Source organism: Petromyzon marinus, chromosome 55, assembly GCF_048934315.1.
Source record: "Petromyzon marinus isolate PM22_M1 ecotype Great Lakes invasive population chromosome 55, UKy_Petmar_22M1.pri1.0, whole genome shotgun sequence".
NCBI classification, from domain to species: Eukaryota; Metazoa; Chordata; class Hyperoartia; order Petromyzontiformes; family Petromyzontidae; genus Petromyzon; species Petromyzon marinus.
The window spans coordinates 870895-886320 of record NC_133721.1 but is presented as its reverse complement, the minus strand read 5'-3'; the positions used below and the strand labels follow the sequence as shown (position 1 = coordinate 886320).

The window sequence follows — 15426 nt, the reverse complement described above, 5'->3', positions numbered from 1 at the left end:
TTGACTATAATCCTCCATCACCTGACAGAGCCAATCAAATAAAGTTGTCACATCATGGGCAAATGTGCCAAGTAACCAGGTTTTTCAGCAAACACAGAAGAATGCTGAAAAGCAATGTCAAGTGTAGCCAACCAGTACAGCCACGGCACCACCACACGTAAGCGTGCGAATAGAAAACAATTGATTCTTACTACACGCACAATACGATGCCTGCTTTCGTGACCTTAAAAATGGTTTTCAAGAGACGAATGGACGCATTATCAGGTGCCTAAGCACACGCCGTGCAAGCTCCACGTGGCCCACACTTCCGCCTCCCACCTGCATGTGGAAAGCTACAGACGAGCGTTGGGCGTACTGCGCCATCTTGTGGCGGTAGTTGAGGTTGTTGCAGAGCTGCTGCTGATTCTGCTTGTCGGTGAGCGCCGGGTACGTGGGGTCGACGCCCACGCACACGGCCAGCAGCCGGTGCACAATCACATCCGAGTATCTGTAACGGTACAGGGAGACAACAACAACAACAATATTCACATTTGTTGTAGCCTCTATTTAATATGCAGATTAAATTTACAGTAGATACAGGCTGCGGTATGGCCACGAGATGCGAACGGAGCAGCGGTATTAATCCACCAAGCACCGCGATTCATTCTGGTGGATCTCAGCGGGTTTCACGATCCACCAGAAAGCTACGCAAACAATGACTCAGATGGATTTAACGCTGTGATAGAATACTGTACTCTGGCCATACCACGTTCTAGCACCATCTGCTGGTGGAAATTATCTTTGTTAATGTATGAATTTAATTCTTTGTTGAGGATTTTTTATTTGTCAACAGATGTAGCGCAAATTGCTGCCTGCTCATATCTGTGTTCTTATTTAAGATCCACAACAAAATCGTTAGCGATCCATGGCAGAATTGCATTTCACTTTTGGCCGCCGCTGCAACACGGCAATGGATTCTTGATTCTGCACGTGGAACACTGTCACCCTCCTTGTAGCCGTTGGTGTTCTCCGGATCCTCTAGTTTTTCCCCAACACAAGCCAAACAACCATTTAAGGAATTGGCCAAACTTCCCGTTTATAGGACCTTTTGGAAAAATAACTCAAAATCTGAATCTTTATCCTGGAGAAATCCGATTCGTGATAAAAGCTCGTTTTGACAGATGTCCAGTAGGTATATGATAGGAGTGCTAAGAAGAGGAAAGGTAAACAAATCAGTAAAAGTAAATAATAGAAAAAAGATATACAAGTTGTATGTTAAACTTAATTCGCACCGTACGTAGCCAACCGTGCTAATTGGAGGTGTGCCGTAATCACAAGTTAACATTGCATAAGTACATCAATTAATAAATAAATTCCTAAACTTGGGAAAGGCAGCACAGTCCCAGACCACACCAAGACAACAACATAGTCCCCTCAATAATCGCGAAGGTCGATTTCACGCGTGTGCCTGACGCCACAGCACGTCACCGTCGAATGGGCGACGTGAAGTGGGTGTAGATGGCGGTGGCGAGCCCGTAGTGGTGGGTGTCGGGCTCCATGCCGGAGCAGAAGTAGATGGCCTGCATCATGCAGCGCGTGGCCAGGATGCGCAGCAGAGTGTTGAGGTATGGTGGCGCTCCCGGCACCGCCGCCCGGTCCAGGGACTCGGCCAACGCCTTAGCCGAGTCCACCTGGATCTCGATGTTCTGCGCAAAAAAATCGGGCACACCGGCGTTTGTGAGGTGACTATCCCGCACGTGGCTTGTAGTTCAGTGCTGGGGAAGCAGCAAGGGTTGTGGTGTATTGGAAAGAAAACGTTATTCAGCGCACTTCCTGTGGGCATTCAGGTTTCCACAACCTGGCTTGCCAGGAGAAGGCAGTACAGCAAGTGGATTAATCTACATCTGGCACAGTGCCTGGCTGCCTTCCAGCGTTGTCTGTGGTTCGTCACACCTTTTGAGTTGTTCTGCCTCTAAGGGCGAGTGGAAACTATACGGCTACATCTCAAGATAAAGGTAAAAGGTGCAGCCCTGCAATTGCTCGCTCAGGCCAATACTGACATCGTTTCAAGACACCTCTGCTTCACAGTAGGGGGTAGCACATTCCCACCCATTTTGAGCATAATGTTCATCACAATAAGTCGACCTGATATTTCAACATTTCAGTGCTGGAATTTATCTAAAATTAAATACAGTACTACATTTATCGTGATGGTTTTTTGTTGCTTATTTCTGTGGAGTAGCTGGGAAACGAGCCGAGTCCTTCAACTCCCTACACTTGATAACACAGTATGTTCAATGTGGCTGCTGGATTTTGAAGCCAGGGTCCCAGCTGTAATCTCTGGGTCATAGGGTGACCCAGGTGACCCTTGCAAATGAGACTATTTTGTTCTCTTGAGTTCTCACCCGGTTAAACCAAAAGACCTCAAACAAAAATTTGAGCCACCCGACGACCTCTGAATTCCTTGCGAGGAGGATGATATTGAAGGAAGGTTAACAGCAATCTAGAGACAGTAGAACCCCTCTTAAAGACGGTAATTGGTTCCACGAACACGAGCATTAAAGGATTTGGTCATTAAGCGAGTATAGGAAATACGTGTTAAAAGCTTAATTCGTTCCGATAGCATCGAAAGTTTCCCTTGTTCACCCAAAAAACGTACTTTATAATATTTAAACAATGGATATTAATACATAAAGATACTAACATTATAAACACATCATATTAAAATAAACACTGTTAATAAATGCATGAATTCATTTTGATTTAAAACTTTCGTGACTGCAGGGATTCATATTCTTGGTTCTTTCGGTAAATTCACGTAGAAGGGAAACAATAAAATAATAAAAATATACAACAATAAAATTCTCACGACGTTTCGACTGCAACACAAGCAATCATCATCAGGTGTGAAAACCACAGCAAGAAAATTTGAAAAAAGTGGCGGTTATTTTAACGTTAGCACCACGGAGAGAGATTTGATAAGCCATTTCGGGTCTTAATTGATTGATCACGCTTAAGGTGGCTGTCAGAACGCATCCATTATTTTTGTCTCCCCCCTCCTCTTTTCCGAACATAGATGGACTCGTCCATCTGAACAAACTGTCAAATCTCTCTCCGTGGTGCTAACGTTAAAAATAACTGCCACTTTTTTCAAATTTTCTTGTTGTGGTTTTCACACCTGATGATGATTGCTTGTGTTGCAGTCGAAACGTCGTGATAATTTTATTGTTTTATATTTATTTTATTGTTTTCCTTCTACGTGGCATTAATTCATATTTACTGTACCTACAAGAGCCCGTCGTTAACAGGGAAATGGTCGGTTAAGCCTACACATTGAGCTCTATGGAGGCCCGTTGTTAAGCGATTAGTTAACAAGGGTGGTCGTTAAAAGGGGTTCTAACTCTACCTTTGATTTCGCCGCCTTCACCAAGATGTCGTAGTTGGAAGGCGGAGGCGCCGGGTGGCGTCGGAGCAGCGCACACTCGGGGAATTCGCCTACGATGCGCTCCGCCACGGAGATGTTGGCGAGCAACATGAACTCCTCCACCATCGAGTTGGTCTCCCTGTGTACACGCACCAGTTTCCGCCACCACAACACATCAACCACAAGGGTCAAGATTCTTTATCTTAGATTATTTTGCTGATAATAAATTTCCCACGTGATAAGCCACTTTGTTCAGCTATCATTTGTGGTCAGGGTTTTACTTGGTAAGATAAAAATAGTTTAGTTTTATTTGTATATTTGTTTAAGTTATTTGTTTACCTTTCCAATACTTTGCAATCCTAACGTGTGCTTGTATTGTTTGTTGTTGTAACGTTGTGACCTGCCCCAACTGGACATCTGTGAAAAAAGAGCTTTATAGCTCATCGGATTCTTCCAGTAGAAATATATATATATTTTGATTCTGATAGAGAGATCTGCACAACAGTCGGATCGCAGTCATGGGAGGTGTCTTGTTGACGAGACTCACTTGAGTTCCTTGGTCTGCAGGTCGATCGGGTCGTGGGTTTCGCTGTCCATGTGGAATCGGACCTCAGGGGATGCCAGAGTCAATGCCCTACGGGTGGAGAAGGGACATGAGCGATTATCATGTCCAGCCAAAACAACACAGAATCTTAATATAAGACACTTCACAAACTCAGATATTTGAGTTGAACATGCACAGCTCGTTAAGTCAATCCACTGCTGGATGAGGGCCGCCCCATGTCATACGGGTCGTGGGGTGGTTTTACCGTACTTAACCGTGGTGGTCAGTACGCGTTGGCAAAGGTGGGGGAGCACAGACATGGGAGCATTAAGTAGAGTAAAACAATTTATGTCACTGCATTGTCCTCTTGCCCACAATGTAGCCCCGCAGCAGCCTGTAACACTCCAATCTAGAAGGATGTTATTAACCAGGTAAAACCTTAACTTCTTTATTGTTGCCTTCATTTCCGCATCTCCAGCTTCTTCAGCCTCCCACTCCCAGCCCCACTCACTTCCCCCCCCCCCCGGCATTTTGCCGTGCTCGCCCCTTTAATCCCTCTAGCAGCACCCCACTTCCCCTACCCCACACCCCCCATCTCTATCTCTCCCCCCTTGCTCCCCCCCACTCTCTTACCTATATAGCCTCTTGTTACAACAGCCCTTTTTTGCCCACTTCAGCAATTGTTTCTGGCTGTGGTTGTCCCACCTGAAGAAGGACGCTTGTGTTGCGCCCGAAACGTCGTGATTTAATTTAGTTGTTATTTTATTTTACAGTTTTACCTACGTGACTTTACCGAAAAAAACCAGAGTATGAATCCTGTAACACTTGTTTGTGCATGATATTCACCCAAGCCTCATGCATCATGGGGTCAAAAAAGCAACAGGTGCAGCCTTGCAATTGCTTGCTCAAGCCACTGCTGGAAGAAGGGGGCTCCCATAAGAGGCGGCCCCTCTAGGGATACACCCTTTTACAGTCCCTCTCAATGTATTTTAGCCTACTCTTCCACGCTGGCCGGATGTCTTAGAGGACACGGGAGTAACCACACTTTACTGCGCCACAGGCGACCTGCCGATCGACTAAATGCGGTGCACACATTAATACGGCTCATCGCTCCAGTGGCGGTGGAGGGGATGAGGATCTTGACAATGAGTTACCCGTTTTGAATGCGCCTCTGCTTGAGGATCTTGGCCAGGGAGTTGAGGCCACGCAAGCTGCTGGTTACCGGATCCTTCCGCCCAGCGTCGTCCATCATTAGCTGAGCCTCTGCGTACGTCAGAGACGCCTGCGGGGATACGATGAACACACCACGGGTGAACAATGGGGTCCTCGCAATTACACAATGCCCACGCCTGATCCAAGCCCAAGCCAGAACTCAACAGATGTATACGTGGCTCCCGATGACCACTGAGGGTTACGCTCACCCAAAGAAAGTAAAATTGATATATATTTTTTTAATTCTCAAAGCTGGAATTTAACCAAATTTAGTGCAATGTAATTTGTTGGTCTTTCATGCAGTGAGTTTAACACGTAGGCTTTCGTGACCAATATCATCCATAATACAGGTTGTTTGGGTTAGATTGTGTAAATACATAAATGTGTCGTTAAACCCGCCACCACCCGACACAGCCGACTAGTAAGGGTTGTCACATAAACAGAACGTGGCCAATTCGTCACTGGTACAACACACCGGTGTGCTGTACTCGTGACGAATTGGCATGTTCTGTTTACGTGACAACCCTTATTAGTTGGCTGTGTCGGGTGGGGGTGGGTTTAATGACACATTTACATATTTACACGATCTAACCTAAAAAAACAAACCTGTGTTTTGTGCAGTGATTGTTGACTGGACAGAGACCATCAACTCACTACTTTCATGTCCTACCTCGCACCTCCGATTAGCACAGTTGGCTACGTACGGTGCGAAAGAAGTTCAACATACATACTACCACTTGTGAACCCGTTTCATCTCGCTACACTTGTGAACTCAGAGGTGCAAGCTCAACGCTCTGACCTCTCAGCCATCCGGAAACCTCAACTGCACTAACATAGCAAGGCACCGATACAATACACGTGAAAGCAAACGAGAGTTTTACAAAAACTGAACGTCTGTGGGGGGGGGGGGGGGGGGAATCACCTTGGAATTGATGATGCTCTTGGTAAAACGTGTGCTCACAATCTCAGCCTTTGGAGTCATCTCCCATATGCACGAGAACGCCAGCCTGCACGCGCACAAGCACATGCACCGTCGCCATTCACCGTCGAGTGGCAGAGTCGTCGACATTGGAGTGGTGCAGGGTGTTCACTCAGGAAAGCCTCGCAAAGTCTCGAGACTCTTTTTCAGGAGGGTCTTGCCAAGTTTTTGGTAGTCGAGTCATTCTTTCAGCAGCGGGATGTTTGGCCAAATACCGGTTTGGGTTGTTACAAATTACTCAACTGGAATATATATGTAGCAACCATTGTTCGACTGCAAAAGCTTTGCAGTACCCTCCCGAAGTTATGAGATTCAGTGAGGCTTTCCATGGTTAAGGATCATAGTAGTAATAACACGTTTATGTTAGCAATGAGAGGAAACCTGATAACCTGGAGTCAACCCATGCTAAATAGGGGGAGAACATACAAAATCTACATGGAAAGGCAACCAAGTCGGGCATCAATCTTAGGCCATTCTTGCTGTGAGACATGTGTTACCATTGTGCCATCCTGGTTTGGCTGCTTATGTATGTACACATGCTTGTGTGGATCTGTACAATGACACTTAAACAGTGCCACGCATCATGGGATTACATGTGCACCTGGCAACAACGCACGTTAGCTGCTGAGTATGGGTTGCAATGTGCACACTCGCGAGTTCACAGTTGTTGGTGCATCTCACCGGTCGACGTTGGATCTCAAGGAACACAGGTTTGAGCTCAATAACTCTGGCACCATATCAATCCTCTGCAGGCGCACAAACACATAAACGCAACAACTTCTCTGTCAATAAACACAATCTGCCAAATACATATGCACCAACTCAACGAGTGTTTTGCAAGCAAACCCACACATGATTAAGTCACCTGCAGGTAACTGTTCAGCAAGGGGATATTTTCGCGAATGCCAGTTAAGATTGTATGGGTTTTATTTAGAGGAAATCTGATGAATCCAGAGGAAACCCATTCACTAACAGGGGGGAGAACAAACAAAGCTGCAAGCAAAAAGGCACAAGAGTTGAGTAATCAAACCCAGCGTCTCCTTGCTGCAAGGCACGAGTGTTACCACTGCGCCGATAGCCTGCCGCTCATGATGTCACGGTACATCATATTATAAGAAATCCACAAAAATCACCTCGTTTAAAACATCATGAGAGATATTTAGCATTGTTGTTGCACATTTTTTAAATTCTAATTCATTTTTAAGTTATCGTTATTCATACGGGAAGTACTGAAAAGCACGCAAAAAAATGTGGTGAAAATGTCAAATACAAAGTTGTGGGGAAACTGGTACCGCGATGATCGTTACATCGTAATATTTTACATCATGTCGTAAAGTTAAGAATGAAAGGATGAAATCGGCGGGTCGTAAAACACTTGATATTGTGGCAAGAAGAAATCCACATCTCACCTTCTCACACAGGTAAACTGTGGTACCACGCAGAGATGCCTCCTCATCCAAGGCATTCCCCGGCCGGATAAAATAGCTCACATCGGCGATGTGTACCCCAACCTAGAACACACATTAACACACCGTCACCACCCTCACATGCATGGATGTGTAATGACAGGGTGATACCTGCCGGCCTGTAAGGGTAATTAAGGTTATAGCTGCATTACATAATGCCTTATTATGAAGGGGCGTATCTGGGGTAAAGGTCAACGGCGGAGTCAGTCGAGAAGCTCCGGGAACCATCCCGAAGGGCCTAGAAGGTTCTAGAAAGGGGGCGTGGCCAGAGGTGGAGCTTGGCCACTCCAGGCAGATATAAAGAGCACCGAATCAGAACTTCGGGGCTGTTAGCGTGGGGTCTGGGTCCTGGTTGCGTCGCTACGGTCGTCATCTCTTCGTCTCCGACCACGTGGCTGGTTCTTCTGCAAGAGCAGCTCTGTCTCCGCCGCTACGCTCGTCAACCAGCCAGCGTAGCTACGCAGGACGCAAATGGGCTGCGTGTTTGTACAGCCTAGGTGTAGCCGCGTTACGAAGTGTATCGCCCTGTGTGCTTTTAATAAATAAGACGCCTTCTACTAGACGTCTGGCGGAAGTCGCTCACTCCACATACATGCATAACCTCCACCATAGCCACTCCAACCAAAGCACAATAATGTGAAATGAAATGCACACCCATTACTACCTGGTGCATTCATTGTGAACCAGGCATTCGGCCAGTGACGTGGACACTTAGGCCAGTGGGGTCTTAGCCATGGCTTGGCTCAGGCTTGGCTCTCGCGCAACATGCATTGAGATTATTTCTATTATTTTGGCTGCTATAAATGTCCAAATGATGGGCCACTTTGTTGAGCTATTCAGTTGTGGCCAGGTCACTAATCAAAAATAAATCAATACCTCAGTGGGCTTTTCCTGGTAAGATGGGGATGGTTTAGTTGTATTTGTTTGTGTTTGGGTTATTTGTTGATCTTTCTTGTACTTTGCACTACTATTATGTTTTTGTACTGTTTGCTGTTGTAACGTTCTTACCCGCCTCTACTGGACATGTGAAAAATAGCTTTATAGCTCATTAGATTCCTCCAGTATAAATATTCTGATTCTAATTCTCAATAAGCCACATCAAAGCAACGCTTAAAACCCAAGCTGCCTCTAAGCATGGTTCCAGCCCTGAGCCTCCGTGTCCCTTGTGCCTCCACGTATATCTCTGCATGCTCCCAGCCACGCTCAGAATTTCCGTGAGCTGAGCCTGAGCCAAGGCACAGCTGAGCCACTCATACTTCTTTGGAGGCAACGGAGCAGATCAAGCCAGAACCAAGCCATGTTGAAGTCAGTCCTGAGCCGAGCAGAGACCAAGAATACGGGCACTAAGGCAACAATGTTTGGAAACTTAATAACAGGAATATTGTCCACCCCTTTGTCAATCCACTGCAGGATGAGGGCTTCTCCATGCCGTAATGGGTTGCGATTGTCATTTGACCTTGCTTTGTTACGATGGTCAATGCAGGTGGTGAAGGGGAGAACTTGGGCAGTTTTTTTTAGATATCACTCTGTACCGGTGTTAGCCATGACTGGAACTAAACCAGCTTGACAGGATGAATGTGCAGTGCACTTATCATTGTGCCACTTAAACTCCCCTTGTAACCTCCGCTAGCATTGACAAAACCATGAAAGGAATAGGCACGAATTACCGCGACCGTGACCACGATTACCACCACCAAATGAATACCTCGGTGTTCCCATTGTCGAGCGGTTTGCAGTGTAGGGCATCGTCGATGTCTGTGCAGCCTGGAGGATCCACACTGCAGATGGACAACGCACGAAGGTCCTCCCTGCCAGCCTGGTCCTTGTACGGGACACACACAGCACCAGGTTCAACAAAACGCTGCCTTACAACAAACAAAACACAGGGTGAGCCATACATGGGTAAACCAACTTCATTCTAATGGCGTTCTATCTTCTCAATAGGCGACTGAATATTCTGAAAGTACAGTCCGTTCTCCTATAACTCTGCGTGTTTTCATATCGTGAATTAGATATAATACGATGAATGCATTAGGGAACACATTTTTTCATAACATGGATGCGAATTGGATAAAAGGCGATCGAGTGAACAGAACTGCGTTGTGCGAGGCAGAATAAGCGGTTGTACGGTTGCCTCGGTGTAGCATCACACAAGGCGGGATGTTTCTGGATGCTTCTAGATGCTACTCACGTACCCGAAGTCTTTGTTAAGCCTGCGTACGCATCTCACGTGTTATCGCGGACTGTGCTTTACCCTATATTATTTATTATGCGATTTTTCCACAATTCGGTGTTCTTCAGGAACGCAAGTACAGCGTTATAGGAAAAAAGTCTGTAGTCCCCTTGCTCCATTCATTTATGTACTGGACCATCTCCACGGCTACTGCAAAGTCCTCCATATCCTGGCTCACCACTTTGATCCGCATCTCTCGAGGCCTGCCTCTCGGGTCTCCGCCCTGGTGCTTCCATAAGTCCATCGCCTTCATTCCTCCGATGTGAATTTCCTCTCTTCTTACGATGATGTGTCCGAGCCATCGACTTTCTTTCAGGTCGACGGCTTTTCTATATACGGTCTGCGGTAAAGGCGTAGAGCCCCGTGGCTTCTCGTTCATGCCAGTGCAGCGGAAGGACCTCGACTGGAGGGAGAGCTCCAGAGAGGTCCTCTAGAAGGTATTCTACGCAGGCCAAACATCTTGAAACTATTGCGGTTTGACAGCACGATGATGATGATGGGGGGTGTTTTCGCATTTGTCTATTGTCGGGGGCCTATACGTCGGGGGCCACACGTCATGGGCCACACCAAAGGCCACCCAGGGGCCACCAGTGGCCCGTGGGCCTTGTAATAAAGAACATTGAAGTAAAGGATTCTCACATGCACGACCAAGCACACCAACACACCGCAGGCGTAAGAATTGAACTCAATCGATGAATTGACATATCGTCACACGTCTCATGCGTACCTCTGCTGTGATGCTGAACGTGGGAGGGGGCAGGCATGCAAGTACGGCCTGGCTGAAGGGCTGGTGTGGCACGTCGTGCTCCAGCAGCAGCACCTCCGTCTCCGTCTCCTTATCCCCACATTCGCCCAGAGAGCGCACAAAATGGCCCTGCACAAGCACACCGACGATTAGCACGGTTGTCTACGTATGGTACGGAAGAAGTTCAACATGCATATGCACATACGTGGCCAATCGTCACCGGTATCCCTTTTCCACTGGTACAATGGAACCCAGACAGTGCAGATCTCTCGAAGTGTCTGTGGTCACCCACTGGCTTTTTGCCGTGTCGAACCAGAACCAAACCGTAGTATGCTGGCCCCACAAGGCATCCAAATATATCCGGGGGCCGAGCAGGGCCAGGGGCGGGGCTAGCGACACATTGTGTGACGGCAGTCAGTACACCGCGGGGACGTGGCACCACAGCGTCATCTGCACGTGCCTAGCCTTGTTCAAAGCATTGACCGTCCATGGCATGGATCCGCTTTTGCAGTGGATAAACAAACTGCAGCCTACTAAACCGTGCCAGCCATGGTGTCGCTCGGTTGTGCAGTGGCAAATAGGTATGAAAAGCACAACCACAATGCCAACCTTGTACCTAACGTACATTATGTAGAATATTAACCGACATCTGTTTAAATAAAGATACAACCCAAAGAATACATCTTAACAATATATTTAACTTTTCACCAATTTAGTTTCTCATTGTGTTAATGGTATCGCACAAGACAAGCAATCTATACAAACCCTTCGTGGTCAAGGACGACCCACAGGAGCAGACATAACAGAGCTACTTCTAAGATCCATTGAAGTGAAATGCAGTCCAAATTGTAGGGGGGCAGTGCTTTTCCAACCACTCTGCCAATCAAAGTAATGTTCATCACATGGCAGTCAAACGCAGTAGTTTTCTCAGAGATGGAAATCAAACAATCGAAGTGCACGACCAAATTTAATATCGTTTTTGGTGCAGTTATTGGTGACTGGGCTGAGACTATCAACTTACAACACCTTAATAACCTAGGTTGAATCACAGGTGAGTTTGCCATGCTTTCAAACAAAAAAATATCACAGTGGTGCCACTTCATCCACCCTGACTTCCAATTCACCGTGTCACCGTTCGTGTTTTGGGTTCGACGGCTTGCATACAGAGCCGCGTGGCCGCGCATCAAGTGACAGAAGGATGAGCCCGACGTTGCCGACCACGGGACAGACGGGTGAGGTGTCACGGCGTCCGGGGCGTCACGGTGCAGTCGTACGTTCGGGTAGCGGGAGTGTCGCAGCCAGCCACCGATGGCTGGCTGCGACATTGCTCTCAGGGGCCTGGGTCACATCGCTGCAGACGTAGCAAGATCTGAAATCGCTGCAACCCTCAAAAACGCTAAGATGCCAGCTAGCAACCTCAGCAAAGATGAGCGTTTTGAATTATATAAATTAAAAAAGAGGAATGATATTGTAGTCCTCTCAGCTGACAAAGGCAATGCTACTGTCATCATGGATAAAATAGAATACAACAACAAAATTTAAGAATTACTCGACGATGGTAGTTATACAAAAATAAAAAGAGATCCCACCAACAGCCTCGTCACACAAACCAACAAAATAATTTCTGATTCAACCGCATTAATTGATCAATCTAAACAGTTTTCGTTGAAACCTTCTGCTGCCAGGCCACCAAGATTATACGGCTTACCAAAAATACATAAAGTAGATACACCCCTTCGTCCCATAGTCTCTACTATCGGCTCCCCCACCTACAAACTAGCTCGTTTTTTGTCTGAAATCCTGCGTCCTTTCACTGGAAAGACCACCTCTGTGGTACAAAATTCGACTCACCTGGTATCGACAATCAAGGGTATTTCCCTGTCCCCAGACGACCTGCTTATCAGTTTTGATGTAGTTTCCTTATTCACCAAGGTTCCTGTACCTGACACCATTGCAATCATTGAAGACTTGGTTCATCAAGGACTAAACACTGAGGTACCCCCCCTGGTGAGACACTGTTTAACCAATACATACTTCACTTGGAATGGAACTTTCTACAAACAAACTGAGGGCACCCCAATGGGCTCCCCCCTTTCTCCAGTTATAGCTAACATTTTCATGGAGAAATTTGAGACTGACGCCATCCAGACTGCCTCTCTGCGCCCAACCTTATGGAAGAGGTACGTGATGACACTTTTGTCATCTGGCCACATGGCCGGCTTGCTCTAGACCAATTCTTCGACCACATCAATTTCATACACCCAGCCATCAGATTTACCATGGAAGTCGAAATAGATGGCAAGATACCTTTTTTGGATGTCCTAATTAAAAAGAGACCTGATGGTTCAATGAGCCACTCTGTCTACAGGAAAGCTACCCATACGGATGCTTATCTGAAACCGGATTCCCACCACCATTCATCACAGAAGAATTCTCTCATCAAGACTCTGTATCATAGAGCCCAATGCATATCCGACCAGGAACACATAAGCAGTGAACTCAAGCACGTACACCAAGCTCTTAGGGCTAATGGTTACTCCGACTATACAATCCGCAAAGCTATCACTCAAACCATGAAGAAGAACCCTTTTGAGGAGCCTTTCAAAACCATCACTTTACCCTACATTGCGGGGGTCACAAAAAAGATCTCCAAAATCCTAAATAAACACAAGATCCAGGTCCGTTTCAACACATTACATAAAATCCGTGATCTGGTTCCGTCTGTAAAAGATGTGATTCCGGACATACAATACCCTGGTGTCTACAAACTAAGTTGCCTCTGTGGTAGTAGTTACATTGGAGAAACCAAACGCCATGTCTCGGACCGCATTCGTGAACACAAAGCAGACCTTAAACACGGTAGGACCAACACCTCGGCCGTGGCAGATCATTGTTCTAATTCAGTAGGCTCACATGCCATTGACTTTTCCAAGACAGAGGTTCTTTGTAAGCCATCTGGCTTCCATGAGAGATTCGTTCATGAGGCTATCCACATATACAAGCACAGAGACAATTTCAACCGAGAAGATGGATTCTATCTTAGCAATCATTGGAAAGATTTGATAAACCATTTCAGGTCTTAATTGATTGTTCACGCTTACAGTGGCTTTCAGACAGCATACATTATAAAAAAATTCGTCTCCCCCCTCCTCTTTTCAGAATATAGATGGGCTAGTCCTAAATAAACTGCCAAATCGTTGCGCGTGGCGCTAACGTTTTTATAAATAAATAAATGCGCCGTTTAAAAATAAATGTATGCAAACCAACACACCTGAAGACGACCGTTTGAGTTATGGTCGAAACGTCGTGAGAATGTTTTTATTGTTTTATATATTTTATTATTTTGTTGTTTCCCTTCAACGTGACTTTACCGAAAAAAAACTAAGAATATGAATTACTGCAGTCACGAAAGCTTTAAATCAAAATTTATATTAAAACTATTTAAAAACTATAAACTAAATAACTTTACCAGGTAAGGACCCTGAGAGCTCTATAGCTCTTTTTAAGTGACCTGGCCACAAATGATCGTTCAGTGAAGTATCTTATCACATTTGAAATTGATAGCAGCCACATACTCTAAGTGCATGTCAGATTGTAACTGTGGAGGGAAAAGCCGGAGGACCTGGAGAAAAATCCATGCGACCACGGGGAGAGAGACACGCACACTGCAGGTGTCTGGGTTTGATTTTGGTTCAGCAGTGTTGACGCTCCACTCACCACATCCTCTTCATTCTCTTCTGCAACGTCCCCTGCGACGCCCTCATCGTGCAGGACCAGCGAGGAGGGGGCAACCCAGCGCTCCTCGGGGAACATCTCCACGCACACGATGTCGTCGTGCATCGCGCGGTTTAAATGCTGCAGCCCCTGGATCAACACCTGCACGCAGACAAAAAAGATCCCCCGTATAGTCTTAACAGACCGCTGGGCCAAGTGCTGTTAGAGAGCAGCATATACAGTAAAACCTTGGATTGCGAGTAACTTGGTCTGCGAGTGTTTTACAAGACAAGCAAAATTTTTAATAAATATTAATTTGATAAACGAGCGAGGGTCTTGCAATACGAGCAGCTTTGTACTGCCGAGCGTCACGTGATCACAACTGATATACGAGTGCTTTGATATACGAGTGCTTTGGATTACAAATACGTTTCCGGAACGAATTATGCTCGCAATCCAAGGTTTTACTGTACAAGAGTTTTAATACCACGAATAAACAATTTAAAATGTAGGACTATGAGCCCATGAATCTTCTGAAACCAATGTTTTTCAGTAACATATGTTCAAGTAGGGCAATTTCTAGACTGGGTTTTTTTTTTCCAACAAAGGGCCAATGTACCTAATTGTTATTTAACGTTACATTTTGGAGGTGGAAATAGACCATTCATTTTGTTAACAAAGTAGTCACAACCATCATTAGACCTCCTTTGCCAGTACCAAAATATAATAGGGTTTTTCCCCTTTTTTCTGGCAACAAAACTGAAACCTCTTACAAGGAATCAGGTGTGCATTAACCACAATACTTGTGGTCAAAATGCAAACAAAAACACACTGATAATATTTGCAATATATGCGTACGCCTTTTGGCGTCCTCTGGTCTCGCACCAATTGGGTCGAGGCTCAAAAGAAAGCCGTCCCTGGTGTGAACCAATCAGTCTCAAGGACAATGCATATATTATCATAGTGTGTTTTTTGTTTGCATTTTGACCACAAGTATTGTGGTGCGCACACCTTGCTGCAGCTGGGACAGCGGGAGATGTTCGGGGAAGATTACCCGGGACTCCACCACATCCTGCACACGTACACAGCACACGCACGGCACATGCACGCGTCAACAACAATTTTGCAAC

At 46.0% G+C, this 15426-nt stretch overlaps 1 protein-coding gene across 1 annotated transcript in view; it reads right to left on the bottom strand.

Annotated features, from left to right (window-relative positions):
- Positions 1-1444: 1444 nt before the first annotated feature.
- Positions 1445-15426, bottom strand: part of LOC142905582 (exosome complex exonuclease RRP44-like) — an 85065-nt gene continuing 71083 nt past the window's right edge. Inside the window, exons 3-6 of the mRNA XM_076052209.1 lie at positions 5102-5229; positions 3951-4037; positions 3386-3542; positions 1445-1685 (exon numbers count right to left, since the gene is read on the bottom strand). Coding sequence (XP_075908324.1) covers positions 1464-1685; positions 3386-3542; positions 3951-4037; positions 5102-5229 — 594 coding nt within the window. The 3' untranslated portion in view covers positions 1445-1463. The remainder of the gene's footprint in view (positions 1686-3385; positions 3543-3950; positions 4038-5101; positions 5230-15426) is intronic.